Genomic DNA, 24,768 nt, shown 5'->3' with positions numbered 1-24,768 from the left:
GATATATGTATGTATGTATATATTCATGATCAATTTGTACAACTTCCACGATTGATTGCCCCTCAAATGCGAGTTCTTTGGGCTACCCTCTGTGCATAATATCGTTTCACTAATAAGATCTAACAGCTAACAGACTTGACTTAGGCATTATATTTTGTATATCCTTTCGATTCGATTCTATGTCGATTTCGATCAATGTGTGCGAGTTATGCTAAGACAAATATGCTATAATTAGTTAATTGTGAGTTTATTTGTTTCGTTTACGAATGAAACCCGCTTTTGTTTTGTTTTCTTTAAAGAGTAACTTACAATTGATTTGCTTCAGCTAGGGACTCCTTAGTTCTGATAAATCAAAACGATTCTCCTATTAGCCCCCCAAAAATGCTGAACGTCTCTCCGAACTATTATGACTATTATTATTACGTTAATATTCTATTGAATTGATTATGGTAGTTTAGTAATTGGTTTCTTTTCCTAGGGCACGGGAATGCCACTCTTCAAATATACATGCGTTTCCTTTTCCTTCTGTAACCTTCTTTTAAGAAAATGTAGAAAAATACATACAAATGTTTCAGAGCAAAAATGTTTTAAGAAAATTCCATTGTGTGTGTTTGTGTCATAACTAATTTGTATACTTTTCTTCATACTTCAGAGTGATAATTAGATTTTGATTAGAAACAAAATGGTTTTTGCTTTTGTTAGGTGGGCTATTACCTTGTACACACCAATAACAAAATCAATCAATTCGTTCTCTTAAATTCAATCTCCAAAACTGACCAAATAACTAGACTTTACTCTCTACAATCAGAATGTACCTACATATATAGACTTTAAATTGTAGATTGATTTATATGTTCGTATTGAAAGATATACATACATATAAATTTTTAGAGCCTTTTTAAAGGCTTCTTAATCGCATTGGTATCTTTTCTGTTCTTTTTGCGCCTTACAACTATTTCGAATTCTACGCTACGCTGTGCAAATTTTATAATTGTTTTGGTGCAAACATTCAGTGCTAAATTACATCGGTTTTTGTTAACACAATACAAATATGTATGTATGTATGCATGGCCCTTGTATACAGGGTGCTATAATCTGATCAGTACATGTAAATATATGTATGCAATCTCTTTACAATATGTTGCAGCCGGATCCGTGCATCACCTCACTAATAAACATGGGTGTGCCAGCCCCAAGGCCGCCATCGGTTTTCTGATGCTCGTTCTGGAACAAAAAGAAAACAAACACATTCGAAATTAATGGGGTTAGTACAATCGGGGAAATAAATAAATAGATATGCTGATATTCTCACATCATCATAATCGCAATCAAAATAGTGACTCTGACATTCCATGCAGCGGCAACTCTCTGACATTTTACAGGTGATTCCCCACTGTTTGGCGAGGTCCTTGTAGATCTCCTTGCTGGTCTTATTGCTCATCATCTCTGGAGATTGCAATAGATTGCTGTGGCAAGTTGCCTGTTGCTGCTGTTGTTGATGCTGCTGCTGACGTCGTCCGAGTCCAGATGCCGATCCTTGTGCACAACAGGCCTCCTGACAGGCTTGCCCACTGCTGGACGCCCCTTTCGTACTGGCAGCTGTAGGATGTAGAAAAGAAAATGTCAATATCTAATAGCATTTAAATGGAAGCTTATCGCTAATAAACCTACTCTCACTGTAGTTGCCGTAGTTGCCTCGATTCAGGAGTGGATCATAAAAACTTTGGCGTGCTGCGTGGCTGCTGGTGCTGGCTCCGCCTCCTTCTTCACCGTCAACCACCGATTCATTTTCCCCGTTGTCGTTCCGATTACATCCATCCTCGCCACCGCATTGGGTACACTGGGCATCAGTGCACTGTCCGTCGCCTGTTTCGCCAAAGCCCTTATCGTCGCTCCCCGAGGTTGCCGTGGCCATTTCCGTCTCCAGGAGGAACTCGCTCACGCTTAGAGTATTGTCCACCTCCTGGCAATCGTAGTCGCCGTTGTCGCTGTGCAGCTCGAGTTCAGTTACTCCTTCAATGATCTGCTGATGCTCTCCCTCGTTATTATTGTTATTGTGGAGGCTGTTGTTGTTGCTGGCAATCAGATGGCCACTGCCACAATTGCCATAATTCTGATTGATGTTCTGGTGACAATCGGGATCGTTGCATATACTACTACCGCCGCTGCTTCCGCCGCCAACGGACCCCAAGTGTTGCTCCAAGGCAGCACTTAGCTGAGCGGCACTATGTCGAGAACTGTTTGCCGAACTCCGTCGACTGTTCTGATTGGGTGTGGCGGCACTGTCCGTGGACAGCTGCCGCTGATGCTGAGACAATCGAGTGTTCTGAATCGATGAGAGTTAAAGATGCAAATTAAATTCACGTCGGTAGATTTACTTTTAACTATTGAATCGAATCAAGCACCATAAATTCATGAGATACCTAGGACCCTCTTTGTTCTCAAGGTGTTCTCGTAATACGACAAGTCTTTTGTTTTTGGCTATACCCAGGCCCGGACTGACCCACCGGGCAACCGGGCAAATGCCCGATGGGCCCTCAAGGTAGGGGGCCCCTTTTGATGAAATTTCATGTAGTAAAGTAGCAGTTTTTAGTCACTAGGGCCCTTCGTACGAGGTTCCCACTAAGAATCATTTTTGTACCATAATAAATCGATGAGCGCTCGGGCCCCTGTCGTTCACAGGCTCTGTAAGACTGGAAAAGACTGGGCCCCTTTAAAACGAATGAAGTATAGAAAAATTTTCTTGAAAACCCGAAGTTGAATGTAGCAATATACCAGTCAGCCTCTAGGGGCCCTTCAAACAAGGTTCTCAGTACGAATCATTTTTTAAACGTAATAAACTGATGGACGCTGGGGCCCCTGGAATTCAGAAGCCGTGTATTGTTTTCAAAATTTTAGAAACTTTCTTGCTTATGGCAGTTGAAAAAAAAAAACTTCAATCAAATTGAAAATAAACGCATTATTAAAGCCTTATACTTACAGAGCAATTTACTTCAAAAACTTTTGACTGTTTGATGATCTAAAATCTAGTAAAATTACGCCTTACACAGAAGTGCATTGTTGAAAAAAGTTAGGCAAATAAAATTGTTTGTTTGTTTGTAAGAAGTCGTTTTTGTTTTATTCACATAAGCGATCATACTTGATGTAAAACGTAAAAATGTGTACCTTTCATCTTCCTCGACATAATTTTTCAAGCATGTAGTATAGGGGGCTCTTCAACTTCAATGCCCGGTGGGCCCTCAGGGCCCCAGTCCGGTCCTGGCTATACCAAATCGATTTCTTTGTACTAGTGCCTTCACTATACCAAAAGCCTCACGAAAGGGACACATTTATTATATGTATTAACTTGGTTCCAATGAGAAAGAGTTCTAATCTATGAGCGAGTTATATCCAATAACCAGAAGAATGGACTACGAATGTTGGAAAATTTCAGACGGATTTCCTAATTTAAAAAATTAGGGTAAAACTCTCGTGGACGATAAAGTATGTACAAGTATCTACAAGTTGCTGATCTAGGTAATTAACAACTGTGAAAAACCGCAGATGGAGGGTCTTCTGAAAATCGTTGCTCTTGGTGTCAGCGGTGCGTATACGTGATATACAAACGTCCAAAGTGATTGTCGGCTTACCTCTTCTAGCACATGCTCGTACGAGGGGGGTGGAGTGGTGGGTAAGTTGGCGGTATCCGTATCCGTTGGCGATTCGTTGATGCACGGTGTACGACTCTGATTGATGTAGCCTACAAAGATTGTGAACACAATTTAAATTCATGGCAAATTTGTTTTTTTTTATTTTGGCTAATTTCTGTTTTTTGTTTAGTATTGGATTTTAGTTATTATCTAAAGAGTAGGTACATAGAATCACGGACATGCAATTAAGAGGCAATTTAAATAGGAAAGTCAAACAACTTTTTGGGCGCGGTGAAAGAGGAGGAGGAGGAGAAGGACGAGGAGCAGGGTGGCAAAATAATGAACTACGGGTTGCTACACAGACACACCATAGAGTAGTAAATAGTGAGCAGTCAGGCGGTTAACGTTACTAATTGGAGGAGATGACAATAAAACGTAAGGGAGAGGCAAAGGGTGGGGGGATTTTGTGGTTCCTTGTTCCTTACCACCGCCTCCAAGAATCAGGCAACACATTGTGCATCCAGGCAGTCAAGTGTGTGCGCTTATAAATGTTTATATACATATTTGTATGTATCTAAGTATATGTGGAGATATGTGTGTGTGGGTGTGTGTGTGTGTGTGCGATGGGTGTGTTTTAGCCTATTCTTACCCAAACGCAAACTGTTGCTATTCAATACGGAGGACGATGATGTTTTGTTTGGAGGCAGCAGCAACTTCCGTTCACTGCTCATCGAACCAAGACTGCTGCAATCTGCTGAATCAAGAGTAGAGCTGCTGCTTGCTGCTGCCTGATGATGCTGTTGTTGTTGTTGTTGTTGCTGCTGCTGTTGTTCCTGGTGTTGGTGTTGGTGTTGGTGTTGCTGTTGTTGCTCCTGTTGCTGTTGTGCACCTAGAAGGGCTTCATTCACCTGCGGATCCGGATCATGTTCTTGGGAAGTGCTTCTCGAGCTGCCCATGCGGAATTTGAGTTTGAATGGCGCCATGATGATGTTTCACTTCGTTGGCTTTTAACTAGAAATCTGCAATTGTTTTTTCAGGATGTGGCTGGCTAATTAGCGTTGCAGTTGCTGCTGCTGCTGCTGCTGCTGCTGTTGCTGAAGCAGTTGTTCTTGGTTTTTGTATTGTTTTTAGTTTTGTGGGTGTCTTGTTAATTTTAATGAGCATTGGGCATTATTCTTGTTCTTGTTGCTGTCGTTCTGAATTCACAACATAGATTTATGGCATTGAAACATAGAGACAGAGATAGGTAGACAGAGAAAAAAATAGACAGAGAGAGAGAGAGAGATAGAAATTGTATATGCTTAGATATGTAAAGATAGTAAGAGAAAAAGATTCACAAATAAAACTTAGGTATAGTTTCACAATATTGAGATTTTTCAAGTTTACAGTGGAAGTGTGGCACAATTAATTTGGTGTTCGTTTTGATTAAAAGTATTTGTTTTTGCTTTTAATTTTTGTTTTATCTTGGTTGTTTATGGCATGCGTTTTTCTCAAAATTGGTGGAAATTGTTTCTCAATTTACCTGTCAATGGGGTCTTCTCCCAGTTGGGATCTGTAAAGGAAGTGGAAATTTAGGAAAATGTATAATGCGTGTTGCTTGTATCAGTCAACCAATAGACAATAATTTGGTTCTCCAGGGTGATGATTGATGTGTATCAAGTGCAGATTGACAGGAACATGCACACACCCCGTGAGACATGGGTAGGGAGGGGGAAATGGGGTGGCCGGCAGAATGTGCAGGGGGGTGAATGGATAGATATGTAGACACGTGTATCACTGAGGCCATGGCCACATCCGGAGTCACAGTCAGAGCCGGATCCTCACGTTGCCCATTACAAACGACACGTGGCAGTTGCGGCAGCAGTAGGAAGATTATTAATTGACTGCGTTTGCCTTTGTGCTCTGATTTTTAAGCCCCAGCGCCAACCAGCTTCAACTGAGTACCCCAGGCCCCGATAGGGCTGCGTCTAGTTGTTGGCGCGCGACAAGTTGTTGAGAATATTTGGCACACACCCCTACACCCCTACACCCACTCCATTCACACACTTTCACGAGTGTGTGGGCACACACAACTCCTTGACACAGCCGCACCTCCGTGTTCGTCACCATCTGCTGGTCCTTCTACTGCTAATTGTTATGCAGATTACACAAAGGATCCACGCGTGAGCCTGCTTTCCTTTTGGCCGCATTTTGTACTATTATTATGCTTATTTTCCTTCACACGAAAATTCTCATTACCGTTTTCATGAGGCCTTGCCTCCTAGTCTACCCAGCAAACTGTTTGCCACTGGCCCCCCAACTGTTCCACGGTTTGCCACCTGCGATGTATGCACTATCTCTTCCTCCATACGAATACATATAGAAGTGTATGTGTGTGTGTGTGTGTGTATGTACCCACCTAAATTAAGTTAGTCATTATATTTAGGATACGTACTAGATGTACGCTGGTTGGCTAGTTATTGGGCTCAAAATAAATTAGCAAATTCCAAACTATAAAAATGAAATTCACTGTGAATTCTCGAAAATGAAAATACTTTTGAGTAAAAATAAAGACAATGTTTTTCTGGGTGGCTCACTTGGGAGGATGTGATGAGTCCTTTGGATACTATAGCTCCTATGGTAATTTCTTTCTGGTATAATAATTTAAGTATGTCATACAACTAATGTATGTTTAAATTGTTATATTTGGCTGATTTGGTAAAGGTACTTATTTAACTTTCGGCTATGGCTGTGTGTGTCTAAGTGGCAATCCTTTTGCACTTTTGCACACAATAAAATCTAATTGGTATTTACTCAGACCGTAAATAAATACATTAGCGTAGTCGTATTCACTTGACACATTGTTACACATTGTGCAACATCCCCCAACTTTTGTCTTTTCTTTGATTGCAGGCAAAAGAAAAGTATGGTAAAATCAAAGTTTAACTTCCAGTTCCCCCGTTTGTACACAATATACTTAGGATGTATGTATGTGTCTCTAGGTAGATGGCATTGTATGCGTAAGTGTGTTTTGGAGAAGATTGCCAATGGCAAATAACAATTTTCCATAGACCCACGCAGAAAACTGACGGTGGTGTCATCATTCAGCTGGATGCAATTGCTTTACGTACCGCTGCGTGGGCTAGGGCCGAGTTCCTCTGAGTTCTTTCTGTTTGATTACTTGAGTAGTGGGAGGCAGAGGAACCATCCGGCAGCGGCGATGACTTGAATATTGTATGGTAAACCGAAATAAACGCCAGCGGTGACAATCAGTCAGGCCACGTCCTTGAGTTTGCATAACTATAGCAGCAACAGTTGGGCCACACACCCGCCCTACACCCACACACAAGGCCGTACGATTATACATTCTTCATGAGTGCCCCAAGTAAGTTAGACCTTAACCGAAATCTTTTTACTTGATGAATAAAAACAATTTGGCAATGTCATTAATTTCTCAGCAGTCAAGCGCCAAGTGGAAATGGACAGCGTTTTTTTTTTTAATCTCTCCGTCTAACAAAGGGTAGAAATAGGAAACAAAATTAAACCAGTCAGCCCGGAGTACCAATCAAAATTTTATCCTAGAATATTATGGTGGAAGAACGTTCGCAGTTGGAGTCGATGTTGTAGTTATTTATAGTGTATTTTCTACCCAGGGCCATGTCAAAAGCAAAATGCATTTTATGGTACCAGCCGATGAAAGAATACATATACACATAGTTATAAATAAATTGAATTTCATTACAATTGTCGCGAACAGATGAGAAAATGAACGAGAAAACAAAAACTATTCCCCATTCCAAAAGTGTTCTACTTGCACTTGACAGTCTCAAGGTTATTCCTGGGCCGGATTCTTGACAGTTTCTATATATTCACATTTAAGATATATAAATAAGGATAAAGTGAGAAACAGTAAAAGCGGAAAACATGACGGTTTAAATCCTAAATAAAGGGTATGGAATCAGTTACAATCGATAGATACTGGTAATTTATATATGTATATATGTACATTGTACATATGTATCTCTTAAATTTGAATATGAATAAATTGCAGACTTTCCAATTATTGACTATAATATACATATCGCCTGGTAGTAGTGACTGAGAGAAACTGACTTCAATAATCTCAAAGACTGTTCTATAAAGTTCGATTTGTCCTTTTTTATATTAACCCTTAATTTGCCAAAATTATCCTTTGGATACTGGAATATTTGTTTTGTTATTTGTCTTAATAGGAGTTAAATGAATAAAAAACCAGAGGGCCGGGGTTAACTTCGACTGCGTCAAAGTTTGTATACCCTTTTGTTTGTATTGCAACTTTTTTGGTAACTTTTTCCTTACCTATAGCCATCAAAGTGGAAAAATGTTTAAGCTAAAAAGGCTAATGTTTGCGAAAGAACGGCCAACAATCTTAGCATAGGAAAAAAGTAAGATATTGATCAAAGTCACTGTTTTCCACCGATCGTTCCTATGGGAGCTATATGATATAGTAACCCGATCATTATCAAATTCGGCACAGTCATTAACAGATATATTAAACTAACAAATGTTTAATTTGAAAGCAATCGCGTCAAAAGTGACGAAGTTATTGACAAAAGTCACTGTTTTCGAAAGATCGTTCCTATGGGAGCTATATGATATAGACACCCGATCTTGATCAAATTTGGCACAGTCGTTTATATGTGTAATTAACTCACTAATACTAAATTTCATGACAATAGCTCAGAAAATAACGAAGTTATTAAGAAAAGTCACAGTTCGTGACTTTGCCTTTTGTATGGGAGCTATATGATATAGTGATCCGATCCGGCTGAATCCGAGATATACAACGACTGCAGTATATACAAGCCTACATGCAAAATTTCAGCTCTGTATAATTAATCTCAGACTCTTCTTTTTGACGATCTGAACCAAACTCTAAATGGATAACATGTATATATGTATATATTGTATACATACATATATATGTAGGTAATAGAAAAAATGTCTTGAAATGGATTAAATACTTCAAAGAAAAAGGACATTTAAAAACCATATTTGTAATTGAAATGTGTGCATTAAAATTGAAATACACCTGAAAAATTGTGCCTCCAATTAAGACAAATGGAAATCGGTATTTTTTACGACTGTTCATATTCATAAAATTTCCGTTTCACTCAATACGGCTAAAAAGTTGTGTGTCTCTCTTGCAAAAATAAAAAGGAAAGCATATGTATATGTACATATATGTATGTATGTATATATAAGTATATACATATATACCTTTGTATCAACTGTTGAAATGGATACAGGCCTGATGAGCATTTTAGGGAAATGAATAGCATATAAAGGATTGTCAGGACAATTACACAAATTGGAAATTAATTGGTTGCTCGCTGCCAATAGTCTAAACGCAATTAGAGTGGCCAATGGGAAAGGTTAAAGTCAAGTAAATAAACAGACGAACAAGTGTCAGCTGATAGAATGGTAAAGGAAAACGCACAAAACGTGGCAGGTCGATGACGAGAGCTTGGGATGAGGGAGGAGTGGAGAGCGGGAATTGAGGGTTGGGCACCCACACCGCCTGCTGGGGTCAACATTGAGTTATCAAATGGCGCAATGATGATGGAATGTTTGCGACTTGGGTTTGGGCAGGCAATGGCATCATCATTATTATCATCATCATCCTCAACGTCGCCATCATAGCATACGGTTAAATAGAAAGGACACATATCACATCAAAATGAAATGAATGCGTCGTAGATAATGCAACCACCCCGTCCCCACCCAAGCACCAATCTGTGGAAAACTGATCCCTAATAGAGTAAACAGCTTGGCGCTTCGGGCGTAGGGATGTGTGTTTGGGTGTGAGGGCGTAGGGAGTTTCGGAAAGTAAGGTGGCCATGAATCAGACAGCTCCAACATCAGTGTTTCTTTCTTTGTCTAAAACTCTCTATTGAAGGCGGCATGAAAAATCGAAAACACATGACACAACCTTGGAGTGCAGCTCAATCCTGCATTCAACTAACTAAAACTGGGATCCAACGGCCACCGTGGGTAATGACTGTTGCACTTACCTCTGTTTAAGTGGAGCCAATATCAGGAGCACACATTCTTATCAATTTTATTTGCACATACTTAACTTGGCCAATTTTTATTATGTATTTATCTCATTTTTTTGGACTTCAGTTCTGTATTACTCTTTGGTAACTATCGCCACTTACTCGGTGGTCTTTCTGTCAAAGACTGTGCAAAGTTTGTCTTCGCCGTGAGCTTTTATTATCCTGCCGCAGCTTTCTGCATGGGGGAGGCAAAAGCTTGTCCGAAACGAAAGGTCAGCGCCTGCGCTGCCGTTCTTTCCGGCTTTTCTGTTTCATTGTTTTGCTTCGTTTTTCTCGATTGTTTTGCTTTGTCCATCCTATTCGTGGTTTACATATAATTTATTTAAAATTTAGACTTTGAATTCTTATGCGCAATGTTGAGAAAGACCTTAAATCCTGCTCCATTATATCTTTGACATCCGTAAAACCCGATTTTTGTGTTTATGTATGTGTTTCTGGAAGGAGGTTTTGATAAACAAATCATATCAATCTTAAACAGATCGATATAGGCTGCACTTCAAATAATTTGAAATCAAATAAAATTTATTAGAAATCGAAAACGTGGAAAGACCTGACTTTATACTTAAATCATTTTATTATTCACCGTTTGAAGTTGTTGAAGTATTTCAAATTTATTTATTTATTTATTTATAAGATTAGAAATAATATACAATATTAAGTCTAAAGGCGGTTTTTGTTAGTGGCTGAGAGTGCTAGTGACTATGACCTTCGACTCTACTGTATTTCAAATTACTACTTCCTTTTTTATGTTTTTATTTTAATCGTTAAAAACAACAATCTCAATCTATTATTTTGCTTATCTGCTATCAATTTCGATGCGTAGAACCTTAACAAGTAACAATGCTATAAGAACTTTCGAAAATAAATATTACTTTAATGCTTATTGAATAATGATTTTATTTTAATTGAACTTACCCATTTGTTTTTTAAATTTGTATTTAATGGTATTAAGTAAAGCGTAAAATTAATAGCGACTACTTTTTCCAAATAATGCAAAACGTTTTATTTATCCAAGAGCCCTATTGTTTATTCGGCGATTCTAAAAATAAATAAATAATAAAATATTTTTAAATAATAATAATAGTATTTAAGAAGTGCCGAAATGCTTTAAAAAGTCAAATCTCTGAGCGAATACCCTACCAGCCGAGGTTCGACTCAGACCTTAGGACTTCCGGCTCAGACCTTAGGACTTTTTACTCAGACCTTTGGTATTTTTACTAGTATTTTTGAAAACGCCTTTTGCAATACTAATTGCTGGTATTCCGTATTTTGAACACTTGAAGCACTTAATTTGTTGCAGCTAAGTAAACATTTGGTAGAATTTTATTAGGAATTTTTTAAAAATGTACCAGCCGCCACTGCCACCACCACCCAGTCAACCACCACCCCCGCCACCACCACCACCGCCCTTGCCGCCGGCAGAAACTCGAGAGGAGACTCTAAAGCCGCCGGGAGCAGAGCCAAATTCAATTTCAGCGCCAGCTTTTACCTATAATACACCACCGCCATATCAAAATGATGCTTATGTGCACAATTCAAATTCATCAAGCTACTATAAATATGGTGCTGATAGCACCGCCCCGTCTGCAACGGGCTATGATAACTATCAGCAAGGAGGAGCTCCCTACTCCTATGATACCTACCAGTACCAGGAGCCAATGTCGTCCACATATGGTCAAGAGCCTGTTTCGGCGTATGACCAATATGGCCAGGTCCCTTATTCCAACTACGATTGCTACAAGTATCAGGAACGTTATTCGTCATATGCACCCACTCATCGATTACCAAATCCCCGTCATTCGTCTTATAGTCAAAACTATAATCAGTATTCTGCCTACAACTACAGCCCTCGTTATGAGCAGCGTCATCCTAACAGTGGAGGTTACCATCAGCCCCGACATACTCGTTCTCAGCATTATCCAAATAGAAGTGGTCAGGATTATGTGCCCCGCAGCTATCGGGAGAGAAGTGAACCAATTGAGAAAAGCAAGCCAAAGGTGGAAACTGAACGCGATCGCCTGCTTCGCCAATGGTGCTCCAACTACTGTGAAAAGCCAGAAGATTATATAAAAAAAATGACTGCTCTTAGCGAAGCTGAGGCTCCAGCCGAATCCTGGGTACGTTCTTCGCCCGCTGAGCTTTACTACGAACGCACCAAAAACGAGAACGAAGTCAAAGGAAAAGTTCGCCTCCAAAAGCTGTGCGCCCTTTTTGACGAGGAACTACTGCAACGTGCAGATCGAGTTCGCCAAACTCTGCCTGTATATGTGCCCCCACCAAGGAAGGCCCGACGAAGAGTGTGCAACCATAAGCACAAGTCAGAGGCCTGCTCCTCTTCTTCCTCCGATGATGATTCGGATGAGGACGCCTTTAAGATTGAGCAGGACTGTTGTATGGAGGAATTGTCACGCAAGGTGCAACATCCACAGCGTGTTCACGCCGATTTGTGGCACAACGATCCCGGCGAAATGAACGATGGTCCATTGTGTCGATGCTCAGCAAAATCACGACGCATAGGGATTCGGCACGGCATCTATCCAGGAGAGACGGGCTATAGATTATGTGATAAAGATACCAACAACGCTGGTCACCTGTACCACTATCGAATCACCATCTCTCCACCAACGAATTTCCTGACCAAGACGCCCACAATAATTAAGCACGATGAACACGAGTTTTTATTCGAGGGCTTCTCCTTGCTGTCGCATGTTCGTCTCACTGATCTTCCTGTGTGCAAAGTGATCCGTTTTAATATTGAGTACACTATTGAGTATGACGAGGAGAAGATGCCAGAGAACTTTACCATCCATGAGCTGGATTTGTTCTGTAAGTCGATGAATTTTTTATCCAAAATATTAGAATACTAATTAAAAAACTTTTTTTCGCTAGTTAAATATTTGTTTCACGAGCTTCTGGAACTAGTGGACTTTGATCTCTTACCATGTGGAGCTTCTAACAGTGAGCAGTCTTGTCCTGCTTTTCATTTCTTGCCGCGTTTTGTCCGAGAACTCCCAGATAATGGCAAGGAGGTTTTGGCCATGTGCGAGGTGCTTAAGTATCTGTTGGACAATTCCGCCGAACTGGTGGAGCGCCAACAGCTACTCCATTTAAACCAAATAAGCCAACACGAATGGCAAAACTATGTAGACATCATCAAAGGAATGCTAGTCACCAAACCCGGCCATAAGCCATGCTCATTGCGTGTGGACCAGTTGGATCGGAATAATTCCGATTTACCCGAATGTTCGGATCGCGAGACGGGCATTTCTCATCCGGCAATTGTCCATTTCGGAATACGACCACCACAGTTAAGCTATGCCGGAAATCCGGAGTATCAAAAAGCATGGAGGGAATATGTAAAGTTTCGCCATCTAATGGCTAACATGTCAAAACCATCGTTTAAGGACAAGCGCAAGCTGGAGGATAAGGAGCAACGTCTACAAGAAATGCGCACGCAGGGCAGGATGAAGCGTAACATCACGGTAGCTATCAGCTCTGAGGGATTTTTCCGCACTGGCATTATGTGTGATATTGTCCAACATGCTATGTTGATTCCCGTACTGACGGGTCATTTGCGCTTCCACAAGTCCCTGGATCTGCTGGAGGAAAGCATTGGCTACCACTTTAAAAATCGCTATCTACTGCAGCTGGCTCTAACTCATCCCTCGTACAAGGAAAACTATGGCACTAATCCAGATCATGCCCGAAATTCTTTAACCAACTGTGGCATTCGACAGCCCGAGTATGGAGATCGAAAGATCCATTACATGAACACAAGAAAGCGCGGTATTAACACTTTGGTCAGCATTATGTCCAGATTCGGAAAGGACCACGAAACGGTGTCCAACATAACGCACAACGAGCGCCTGGAATTCCTTGGTGATGCTGTAGTAGAATTTCTCAGTTCCATCCACCTATTCTTTATGTTCCCCGAGCTAGAAGAGGGTGGATTGGCCACTTATCGAGCGGCCATAGTGCAGAATCAGCATTTAGCTCTGCTGGCCAAAAAATTGCAGCTGGAGGAGTTTATGTTGTATGCCCATGGCTCTGATTTGTGTCACGAATTGGAACTACGACATGCAATGGCCAATTGCTTTGAGGCTTTAATGGGAGCCCTACTCCTGGATGGTGGAATCAAGGTGGCTGACGAAGTTTTCACTGATGCCCTATTTCGACAGGAAGAGAAGCTACTAAACATCTGGAAGAATCTACCCGAGCATCCTTTACAAGAGCAAGAACCTTTGGGCGACCGCAGTTGCATCGATTCTTATCGTGTGTTGAAAGAGCTGACCAAATTCGAAGATTCTGTGGGCATCAAGTTTAAGCACATCCGCTTGCTGGCCCGAGCATTTACAGATCGTTCTATAGGATTCACCCATCTTACCTTAGGCTCTAATCAGCGACTGGAGTTCTTGGGCGACACAGTATTGCAATTGATCTGTTCGGAGTATTTGTATCGCCACTTTCCAGAACATCATGAAGGTCACTTGTCGCTACTCCGGTCTTCACTGGTCAACAATCGTACTCAGGCTGTGGTCTGTGATGATTTGGGTATGCCCAAATATGCTGTTTATGCCAATCCCAAGGCCGATCTCAAGACCAAGGATCGTGCTGATCTCTTAGAAGCATTTCTGGGGTCTTTATATGTGGACAAGGGTCTCCTTTACTGCGAACAGTTCTGCCATGTCTGCCTGTTTCCACGGCTGCAGCTGTTTATCATGAATCAGGATTGGAATGATCCCAAATCAAAGTTACAGCAATGTTGTCTCACTTTACGTACAATGGACGGTGGGGAGCCCGACATACCCTACTACAAGGTGGTGGAAGCCAGTGGTCCCACCAATACTCGAGTCTACAAGGTGGCCGTTTATTTTCGCTCTAAACGCTTGGCCACATCCAGTGGTTCATCCATCCAGCAGGCGGAGATGAATGCCGCTAAGCAGGCTCTAGAGAACTCTCGAGATCTTTTTCCTCAGTTGGATCATCAGAAGCGAGTGATTGCGAAGAGCATTAAAAAGCAAACAGGCAGTGAAATGGACCAAGATGGTTCCGTGGCGGATAAACAGCTGGATGACAAGGCCAAACGACCTAAATATTCGGCCCCCCTCGAAGCCGAGTCCCATTTGCCTAAACAATATCGCATGCATGAGAACATCTCCAGTGATGAGCTTCCCGAGGATGACGAGTACGACAATGCCGCTGTCAAGAGTCCATTGCCAACGGCTGCTCGGAAATCCAACAGTTCCAGCAGCAGCAGTTCCAGTAGTGACAGCGATGTCTCCGATTCCCCCAGCACTAAGCGTCGCCGCCGTCGCCTGCGCCAGACGTCTGATGCTTCGTCTTTATCTTCGCCCTCTTCAAATATATAATTTTGCATTAATATTAATTACTAGTGACAGAGTATTATTCCTTTATCAATTCTTTACTTAAATTTGCTTATCAATTTAATTAAGTTGAAAGCTAAAAGCTAAATTTATTCAAAGATATAAAAGGACTCTGTTGTTTGTCTAAATAAAATGTTAACTACTATATATAATCAATTAACTTGGTACAACTTATGGCCAATATCAACATCGCGTTGCTATTCTAAGGAAATACCTGCACAGGCATATATATACACCTGCTGTCAATTTCTTTGAAGCATTTTTTTATTTATTGAGCATTAAGACACAGAAAAAGAGTTTGGAGCTTTTTAAAATGTTTGGCCATCGTATTGCATGAGTATAGTTAGGGTATACAAACTTCGGGATTGCTGAAGTTAGCGCCGGACCTCTAAAACCTTGTCGGGCCAAACGTTGTCATCCAAAATTAAAAATGTTTGCTTATAAATGTAACGAAAATTATAGTACTTCTATAAGACTCGACGAATTTGGTAATTGCTGCTTCAATACTAATCTTTTTTAAGGATTGTTGTTGTGAGCAATTAAAGATTTTAGCGTTTCTGCCGGAAATGTTTACTTACATTATTCCACCGATTAGTCAAGAATCTAGACCATCGAGCTTCGGAGAGGATTGATTTAATGTGGCCTGGAGCGCATTGGTGATCCTTGGAAATGTAGGTTTTTTTTAGGTAATAGCTTCCATCTCAATCCTTTTTTATCGACATCGAAAATTTGCTTGCTGGACCATCAGCGAAAGTAGACTCTTCCTTCAGAGCAATATTACGCAAATTTGCACGAGTTTTAAAACGCTATAGTCAACCGTGAACTGTTCAAATTTTTCAAAATGTCCACTTCTTGGCATTCCCACTGCATTGTTATTCTGTAGATTATCATAAATAATTCAAATCTCCAAATTTAGTTTTTCCCCATATCTGAAGATTTTGCCAGTGTTGACTAATAATTTTTGTTTAAGGAAGTAGATTTAAAAAAAGTAAACAATAAAATGAATTGTTTGAATGTTAGCAATAGTTTTGGACTAATTTGCAGGGCAATTAACTTGCAATGTGATTTACAAATACCCGGAACAACCGAAAGCCAGGAAGAGTTTATTTTGCTACTAAACTATCTTAGTGCTAAGGAAAGGGTAAGCAGGTTTGCATCCGATCTATACAGTAATAAATATTAATCCAATTTGTAGCTATTGGTGGCAAAATACTTTTGCCAGTTGCCTGCTAACGTAGGTAGCTTTCGTGTCCTCGGCCAGTTGCAGCAACTGCGCATCCTGACAGCCACGGAGTATGTTCTTAGCAAGCAGCAGTCTGATCAACTACAAGTTGATCTGATTATATTTTTGGAGAGTCAACATGAGCTTCTTTCCAATCTGTTTTTGTCGGCTGCATTTGGTAAGAAATGTTATTAAATAAATAAAATGTATAAACCACCGCTTTATCCTTGCCAGATTCGGAGTATGGCATGATATTAACATCTATCCTTATTGATGCTTTGCGTAACCTCTTCATGGGTTTGGCTCGAGATCCAAAAATCAGTAATTTAAGCTATGTGACGGCTTTGTGTCAATCATTGCCCTCTGATGCATTGGGTGTGTGTGTGCATATGCATCTGGGCGTCCTGTTGGAGCTGCATGAGTCGACGGAAATCGGCGAAGCTTTTGCCAATTTCAGTGCATGGATCAATGAAGGAGTCGATGAGCTTACTTTTATCAGGACAATTGCTTCGAAGGTACACTTGTTGGAATCGAGAAAAAGAGTAATAATTTAAATTTCATTATTCATTATCAGTTATTGCCTAAGCATCAACTGGAAGCCCTCAACTACCTCTTTAAACAGTCCGTCGAGGAAAATTTTAAGAATTGGAAGTTCTATATCATTCTTCTTCAAGCCATTGCCAGTTGTGGGCAGACAGAGACTCAGACCTTTATCAAAAGTATAAATTAATCATCAAATGATTATATTTCACTAACCAGTAAATTTGTTTTCATTAAGAATACCTTAAAAGTCGCCTCATTCACACGGCTACCATTGGTTGTTTTAGTTCCTTTTTGCATTTCCTGCTGACAGCGCGTGCAATATCGGCTAACACTATGGATGTGCAACAAAATTTGGAGAACTACGCACTATGGTATAAGCAAAATATAGGCGAGATGTCTTATGCTTTGAACATGGATAAGTTTCATGTGGTGTTAAATATGCTAAATGATTCCCTACATCTAGAACAAGAAGTGGCGTACCTCGAAGTAAATATGAACCTCTAAATCTAAGCACGACGGCCCAAAAACATTGATTATTTCATTATAGATTCACGTGGCTATTGCCATTGCGCCGGGTGGCAAGCTAGTCCAGGCTTATAAAACTAAATGCAGAACTCATTTGTCGCAATTGAAGGCGGATGCAAAGCGCAAAGGTGCAGTAATCGAGTTAGATTAACAGTAACATGTATTTTTTAAAAGCAATCTACACAATGTATCATTATAATTTTTGTGATCGTCCCTTGCCGGCTGCCGGTTTATTTCGCTCATCCCAAAGGTTAATTCCGTCACACGCACAAATCCTCTTGAAGTTTTGTAGTATTCCGGCTGAACGGGCAATTATGCCACACGCAATTCTGTTGGATGGTAAAGAAAAACACTTGTGAGATGGGAAAGGCGGTTGAAGAAAAAACAAACCTCTCGTCGCCTTGATTTTTTGGATCTTGATCTGATGAAATTTTCGACTTGTCAGTTATTACGACGGCTCTTCCGATTATGTCCCAGACCTCTAGTACGGAAGCAACAAAACGAAATGTAGCCCTTCCGTCTGCATCTGCTTGAATCTGTCCCAAATCACCAGCAGGGCGTTCTGTCGGAGGTGAATCACGAGGATTATAGGTGCCTCCGACGGAAGCACACCCTCTGGAAATGTCTCCGCTCTCGTGAACATAGAGACCATGAGTTCCCGGATTAAGTCCATCCACTACTCCATCGACAACCATGCCCGGCGCGTTGTTTGTTATGGTTGTAAATCGAACAACACCCTGAACCGGGGTGCGATCGACCACACTTCCGGTTGTGTTAATGACAGCGACGGCTGATTGGCCCCCAAAGCCGGAGAGAACAGCTTTGTGGCCAGTGCTTTCAATTAGATTATGGACTTCCGACCATGGCCTTTGAGTTTGTATTATTACGCGACCCTTTTCCAAGTCAATTTCTTCCAACCGGCCCATGTTTTCCAGCGCTTTTCTCAGGGTATCAGCATAGTTGGAATCATCCTTGCGTACTTCTACTGCAAATTCAATCTAAACTTTCTTTATAGTATCCATATGTAATAATTTAACAACTAACCTTTATGGCACTCATTCCTATGCGCAAAGTGCAATTAAACAATGATAAACAAAAATTTATCTCCCAACAAAGTCAATTGGAATCGCAAAAACAAAAAACAAAAACAATTTAAGAGCGAAAAGCAACAACACACAATTCGCTCAGCTAGCCAATTCGCTCAGCCTGTGTTGCCAGATTTACCATAAAACAGATGTGTCCTGTTATTAACAGACCTCAGATTAACAGTGCTCAAAACAGAAATATTTATTTAAAATTTGTACTAGAAACTATTCAAAACAAAAAGAGATTACAAATCCAGCTATCTTTGTTTGTTTGATTTTGAATCTAATTTACTTAGGTTGGAGGCGGGCACTGCGAATGCGGATGTTTGGCTTGGCCTTGCACAAAGGGTATATTAATTTTGATGTCCGTCAAGTTACCGACACTGTTAAACTCGAGTTAGCGACGGTCCTCTGTTAACCCTCTGTTAATTTTTTTGTATTTTTATTTTTTAATTTTTCAGCTATTTATTAACTTTTTTGAAACAAATAAAGCCTTAAATTATTAAGAATAGATGAAATTTTTGTTTTAATTCAGTTTTGGGGGTTTTTGGACATTCCATGTATTGACAATTTCTTCACGAAAATGTCCTTTTTTCGTTTTCGTATAGCTCCAAAAAATTGCAACGGCTCAATGAAGATTGAATGCCAGATTTGTCCCCAATTATTTATCTAAATCCCCACCAAGTTTGGTTAAAATTCCTCACACGGTTTTCGAGAAAATTGCATTTTTTTGAACCAACCATGATTTTCCCCATACAAAATGTGCGAAAAAATGGGGTGAATTAGTTGGGCAAAAACTCGCCTATATAGTAACGGCTCAATGAAGATTGAATGCCAGAATTTAGGTATGACTTTCTGGAATATGTTCAGAGAGTTTCAGCAAAATTCCTCGTAACGTTTTCGAGAAAAATGCATAAATGTGGGAGTACCTTCAGAAAACAATAATTTTTTCAGCAAATGCAATTCGCCAATGTTCTTCTTCTTCCTCCTTTAATTCGCCCCTTACAAAATGAGTGAAAAAATGGGTTGACTTTGTTGGGCAAAAACTCGCCCATATAGTAACGGCTCAATGAAGATTGAATGCCAGAATTTAGGTATGACTTTCTGGAATGTGTTTAGCTAATTTTATTCAAAATTCCTCGTAACGTTTTCGAGAAAAATGCATAAATCTGGGGGTACTTTTTGCCCGCAAATTTTTTTCAATCTCGATTGGCCCAGCTGTTTTTTCAATTCGCCACTCATCGTATGGTCATTTCGCCCCACCACAAATGACCACAAATGAGTGAAAAAATGGGTTGACTTTGTTGGGCAAAAACTCGCCCATATAGTAACGGCTCAATGAAGATTGAATGCCAGAATTTAGGTATGACTTTCTGAAATGTGTTTAGCTAATTTTATTCAAAATTCCTCGTAACGTTTTCGAGAAAAATGCATAAATCTGGGGGTACCTTTTGCGGAATAATATGTTTCCAACATTTCGCCGCTCAAGCATCGCTGTGATAGGGGGATTAGTCAAATACAGGTTCGCTTAAATAGGGGGTTTGGTATAGTGGTACGACTGCACCAATAAATTGTGATTTTGGTTAATAAGAATTTTTGAGAAATAAGATTAAAGATATAATATATAATTATGTAGACTTTCCTTGAAAATTTGAATAAAGTTAATGAAATAGATAATTGTTAAATCTGGTTTTATGTATACATATGTATATGTGTATGTATGTACATATGGTCTTGCAATTGCACACAAATTTGCTGCAAACAAATATGGCTTGCACCAATGTATGCCCATTTCTATCATCATTGTTTTTTCGTAGAGTATTTCTTTTATTATTTAGACAAATTCTTTTACACTATTACAAAAAAAAGCTTTCTCTAATACGAGAAAGAAATTAGATGCAAAAAAAGAAATTCTTATACAAAAAAAAATTTATCCTTCGCTAGGGTTCGAGCCCCGACATATTTTATATATAAAATCATATACATGCGGGGACCCATACATTTTTTTTGGATCAATACAATTTTTTTCTTTCTTTTAAATTTGCTTATAAAGGCATATATATACCTACATATGTAAATGTTGATAATGTCACTAATTGACTTATGTCCCAAAAAAAAAAAAAAAAAAAAAAAAAACTTTTTTCGGCTTTGCTAGGATTTGAGCCCCCCATAGATTTTATAATTTATATAAACATATATAAATGCGCCCAACATCCCGTTTGACTCTAATTGTAATAAATGTCTAGTTTTTATAATTATATATTAAAACTGTCACTATTTAACTTCTGTGTTATCATTTGATAATATAAAAAAAAATGCATATATAGTATCATCAAAAGACCTATTTCGCTATTAGACAAAATTAATTATTAAAAAAGCAAAAAAAAAAAAATGAAAACCCAAAACTAACTAGTTTCGGGCGGGAGTTGAACCAGAGTTTCCCCTATTTTAGGCAGTAACTCTACCCCTTACACCATGAGCTGCTAGTAGTCTGATCGGCGGTTTACTTATAAGTCACCAAAGCTATAACTTTAAAGCCGATTTATTAGGAAAATATAGAATAGTGCGCCGAAATATTTCACACAGCTTCAAGTGACGGGGTATTCTACAACATATTCAAAATTCATCCGAACCGGTGATTCGCATACCTGAAGTTTCCCTTGTTAGGGTCAAACGGGATGTTGGGCGCATTTATATATGTTTATATAAATTATAAAATCTATGGGGGGCTCAAATCCTAGCAAAGCCGAAAAAAGTTTTTTTTTTTTTTTTTTTTTTTTTTGGGACATAAGTCAATTAGTGACATTATCAACATTTACATATGTAGGTATATATATGCCTTTATAAGCAAATTTAAAAGAAAGAAAAAAATTGTATTGATCCAAAAAAAATGTATGGGTCCCCGCATGTATATGATTTTATATATAAAATATGTCGGGGCTCGAACCCTAGCGAAGGATAAATTTTTTTTTGTATAAGAATTTCTTTTTTTGCATCTAATTTCTTTCTCGTATTAGAGAAAGCTTTTTTTTGTAATAGTGTAAAAGAATTTGTCTAAATAATAAAAGAAATACTCTACGAAAAAACAATGATGATAGAAACGGGCATACATTGGTGCAAGCCATATTTGTTTGCAGCAAATTTGTGTGCAATTGCAAGACCATATGTACATACATACACATATACATATGTATACATAAAACCAGATTTAACAATTATCTATTTCATTAACTTTATTCAAATTTTCAAGGAAAGTCTACATAATTATATATTATATCTTTAATCTTATTTCTCAAAAATTCTTATTAACCAAAATCACAATTTATTGGTGCAGTCGTACCACTATACCAAACCCCCTATTTAAGCGAACCTGTATTTGACTAATCCCCCTATCACAGCGATGCTTGAGCGGCGAAATGTTGGAAACATATTATTCCGCAAAAGGTACCCCCAGATTTATGCATTTTTCTCGAAAACGTTACGAGGAATTTTGAATAAAATTAGCTAAACACATTTCAGAAAGTCATACCTAAATTCTGGCATTCAATCTTCATTGAGCCGTTACTATATGGGCGAGTTTTTGCCCAACAAAGTCAACCCATTTTTTCACTCATTTGTGGTCATTTGTGGTGGGGCGAAATGACCATACGATGAGTGGCGAATTGAAAAAACAGCTGGGCCAATCGAGATTGAAAAAAATTTGCGGGCAAAAAGTACCCCCAGATTTATGCATTTTTCTCGAAAACGTTACGAGGAATTTTGAATAAAATTAGCTAAACACATTCCAGAAAGTCATACCTAAATTCTGGCATTCAATCTTCATTGAGCCGTTACTATATGGGCGAGTTTTTGCCCAACAAAGTCAACCCATTTTTTCACTCATTTTGTAAGGGGCGAATTAAAGGAGGAAGAAGAAGAACATTGGCGAATTGCATTTGCTGAAAAAATTATTGTTTTCTGAAGGTACTCCCACATTTATGCATTTTTCTCGAAAACGTTACGAGGAATTTTGCTGAAACTCTCTGAACATATTCCAGAAAGTCATACCTAAATTCTGGCATTCAATCTTCATTGAGCCGTTACTATATAGGCGAGTTTTTGCCCAACTAATTCACCCCATTTTTTCGCACATTTTGTATGGGGAAAATCATGGTTGGTTCAAAAAAATGCAATTTTCTCGAAAACCGTGTGAGGAATTTTAACCAAACTTGGTGGGGATTTAGATAAATAATTGGGGACAAATCTGGCATTCAATCTTCATTGAGCCGTTGCAATTTTTTGGAGCTATACGAAAACGAAAAAGGACATTTTCGTGAAGAAATTGTCAATACATGGAATGTCCAAAAACCCCCAAAACTGAATTAAAACAAAAATTTCATCTATTCTTAATAATTTAAGGCTTTATTTGTTTCAAAAAAGTCAATAAATTGCTCAAAAATTAAAAAATAAAAATGCAAAAAACTTAACAGAGGGTTAACAGAGGACCGTCGCTAACTCGAGTTTAACAGTGTCGGTAACTTGACGGACATTCTCCGACCATATAAAGTATATATGTACATATATTCTTTCCGTTTTTATTAATGTATTCCTAAGATACAATTTCTAAAATGGAACACATAATGGGGACACAATCGGTAATAGAAAACTTTGTGGCCATTATATCCAGTCCAGAGAGTTTTACTTATTTTATATTTTGTAATTAAGCTTAAGGAATTTTTAAATTCGCAAGCGAACTTGGTATTTACATATGTAGGTTTGATCATTTTAACTTTTCTAACTTTTTTTGCAGCATAGGACAAATTTGCAAACAATTTTATTATAGAACTATGTAAACGAAATCAAGCATGTGGAAGAGAGAAACTAGAATGGACACAACAACAAAAAAGGATGCAATATTTCTCACATACACTTTAAGCTAGTCCATAGCATCTTATCATTTGGACACTCCAACCAAGGCTGGACGTATGCAACGCTCATGTAATGTGTAATCCAATTTGGTGACTTCCACAACGGTGTTGGCATCAACTGTCTTGTCCTCTTTTTGGAATAGAGCCTCATGGAGATTGGGATTAAATTTCTGATTTATGGGATCCAAGGGTTCCAGACCATGACACTTGAAGACCTGCAGCAGAGAGGCTTTTGTCATCGAGAGTCCTTCAAAGAGGTTCTTCAGATCAGCATTATCAGCGAGCTTTTCTTTGGGCACTGCCTGAGTGGCATGTCCCAGCGTATCGGCCACCTCAAGAAAATCCTTGCAGAAACTTTGTATGCCAAATGTTTTGGCATCGGCTATCTGTTTGTTAAGGCGAGTTCGCATATTCTCGCTGTCGGCCAAGGATCTCTTGTACTTGTCCAGAAGTTCGCTATGTTGTTCCTTGGCCTCGGCCAATTCTTTCGTCAGACGCTCGATTTCAGGAGAGGATGTGGGTGCTGCCGTCGTCGCCATTTCCTCAGGCTGCTTTTCTGTGCTATAGAGTCTTGGAATAATAGCAACTCGCTTACATTGGGGGCTCAGATTCTGGGCCTCGGCCAGGTTCCTGGGATAAATGACGACCAAACATCTTCACTGTTACTGCTGTTTTCGTTGCCATTAAAATATTATTCAACTTGCCAAAAAACAACAAATGTTATTTAATTCTTTTTCCAGAAAACACTAAAAACGGCCGCCTACTAGTGTTAGAAAACAGCATGGCGAGACGAGTTCGAATAGCCATTTCCGTCTGGATCAGCGCAAACTCCTCCTCGACCGTTAGAGCTACAAAGATTTGTTAGTTTAATATATCTGTTAATGACTATGCCAAATTTGATAAAGATCGGGTAAGTATATGATATAGCTCCCATAAGAACGATCGGTGGAAAACAGTGACATTGATCAATAGCTTTGTTATTTTCTATGCTAAGATTGTAGGGCGTTCTTTCGCAAACATTAGCCTTTTTAGATAAAACATTTTTCCACTTTGATGGCTATAGGTAAGGAAAGAGTTACCAAAAAAGTTGCAAGGGTATACAAACTTTGACGAGGTAGAAGTTAGCCACGGCCCTCTACTTTTTATATTTTTTTAAGTTTTTGCCTTGGATGTGCTCAATGAAATTGACGAGTTGTTTTAGTTATTTAATTTTAGTTAAACCTACGGTTTACTTCTAAAAAAGACTTGAAAAGTTGCTGTAAACTTAGAAAACTTTCTGTGCCAATAATTTAGTTCGTCTTTTCACTATACAAACGTTTTCGAACAGTCAATTTAAATAAAGTCAACTGCTGTTTTAATGTCATTGTACTGCTCTGTAATATACCATGTGAATACT

At 39.1% G+C, this 24,768-nt stretch overlaps 4 protein-coding genes and 1 pseudogene across 4 annotated transcripts; 2 read left to right on the top strand and 3 right to left on the bottom strand.

The window, feature by feature from the left end:
- Positions 1-23: 23 nt before the first annotated feature.
- On the bottom strand, positions 24-9,726 carry LOC6652224 (probable serine/threonine-protein kinase DDB_G0267686). The gene is made up of 7 exons (XM_023181180.2): positions 9,662-9,726; positions 5,152-5,181; positions 4,279-4,825; positions 3,630-3,739; positions 1,672-2,326; positions 1,313-1,599; positions 24-1,224 (listed from the first exon to the last, which is right to left on the bottom strand). Exons 3-7 carry the CDS (start codon positions 4,610-4,612, stop codon positions 1,132-1,134), a joined length of 1,479 nt encoding a protein of 492 aa, XP_023036948.1. The 5' UTR covers positions 4,613-4,825; positions 5,152-5,181; positions 9,662-9,726; the 3' UTR covers positions 24-1,131.
- A 1,250-nt stretch (positions 9,727-10,976) lies between these two features.
- LOC6652225 (ribonuclease 3) lies at positions 10,977-15,246 on the top strand. Its single transcript, XM_002074645.3, has 2 exons — positions 10,977-12,532; positions 12,596-15,246. Exons 1-2 carry the CDS (start codon positions 11,050-11,052, stop codon positions 15,073-15,075), a joined length of 3,963 nt encoding a protein of 1,320 aa, XP_002074681.1. The 5' UTR covers positions 10,977-11,049; the 3' UTR covers positions 15,076-15,246.
- A 580-nt stretch (positions 15,247-15,826) lies between these two features.
- Positions 15,827-17,579, top strand: LOC6652226. Its single transcript, XM_002074646.3, has 6 exons — positions 15,827-16,231; positions 16,286-16,490; positions 16,547-16,827; positions 16,887-17,031; positions 17,091-17,341; positions 17,403-17,579. The coding sequence occupies exons 1-6, from the start codon at positions 16,091-16,093 to the stop codon at positions 17,529-17,531; spliced, it is 1,152 nt and encodes a 383-aa protein (XP_002074682.1). The 5' UTR covers positions 15,827-16,090; the 3' UTR covers positions 17,532-17,579.
- LOC6652227 (copper chaperone for superoxide dismutase) lies at positions 17,523-18,560 on the bottom strand. Its single transcript, XM_002074647.4, has 3 exons — positions 18,425-18,560; positions 17,771-18,378; positions 17,523-17,709 (listed from the first exon to the last, which is right to left on the bottom strand). The coding sequence occupies exons 1-3, from the start codon at positions 18,437-18,439 to the stop codon at positions 17,574-17,576; spliced, it is 759 nt and encodes a 252-aa protein (XP_002074683.1). The 5' UTR covers positions 18,440-18,560; the 3' UTR covers positions 17,523-17,573.
- A 4,809-nt stretch (positions 18,561-23,369) lies between these two features.
- Positions 23,370-24,095, bottom strand: LOC6652228 (annotated as a pseudogene).
- Between the last annotated feature and the right edge of the window lie 673 nt (positions 24,096-24,768).

Source organism: Drosophila willistoni (assembly GCF_018902025.1).
Source record: "Drosophila willistoni isolate 14030-0811.24 chromosome 2L unlocalized genomic scaffold, UCI_dwil_1.1 Seg168, whole genome shotgun sequence".
NCBI lineage: Eukaryota > Metazoa > Arthropoda > Insecta > Diptera > Drosophilidae > Drosophila > Drosophila willistoni.
This window is presented reverse-complemented; position numbering and strand designations above follow the sequence as displayed.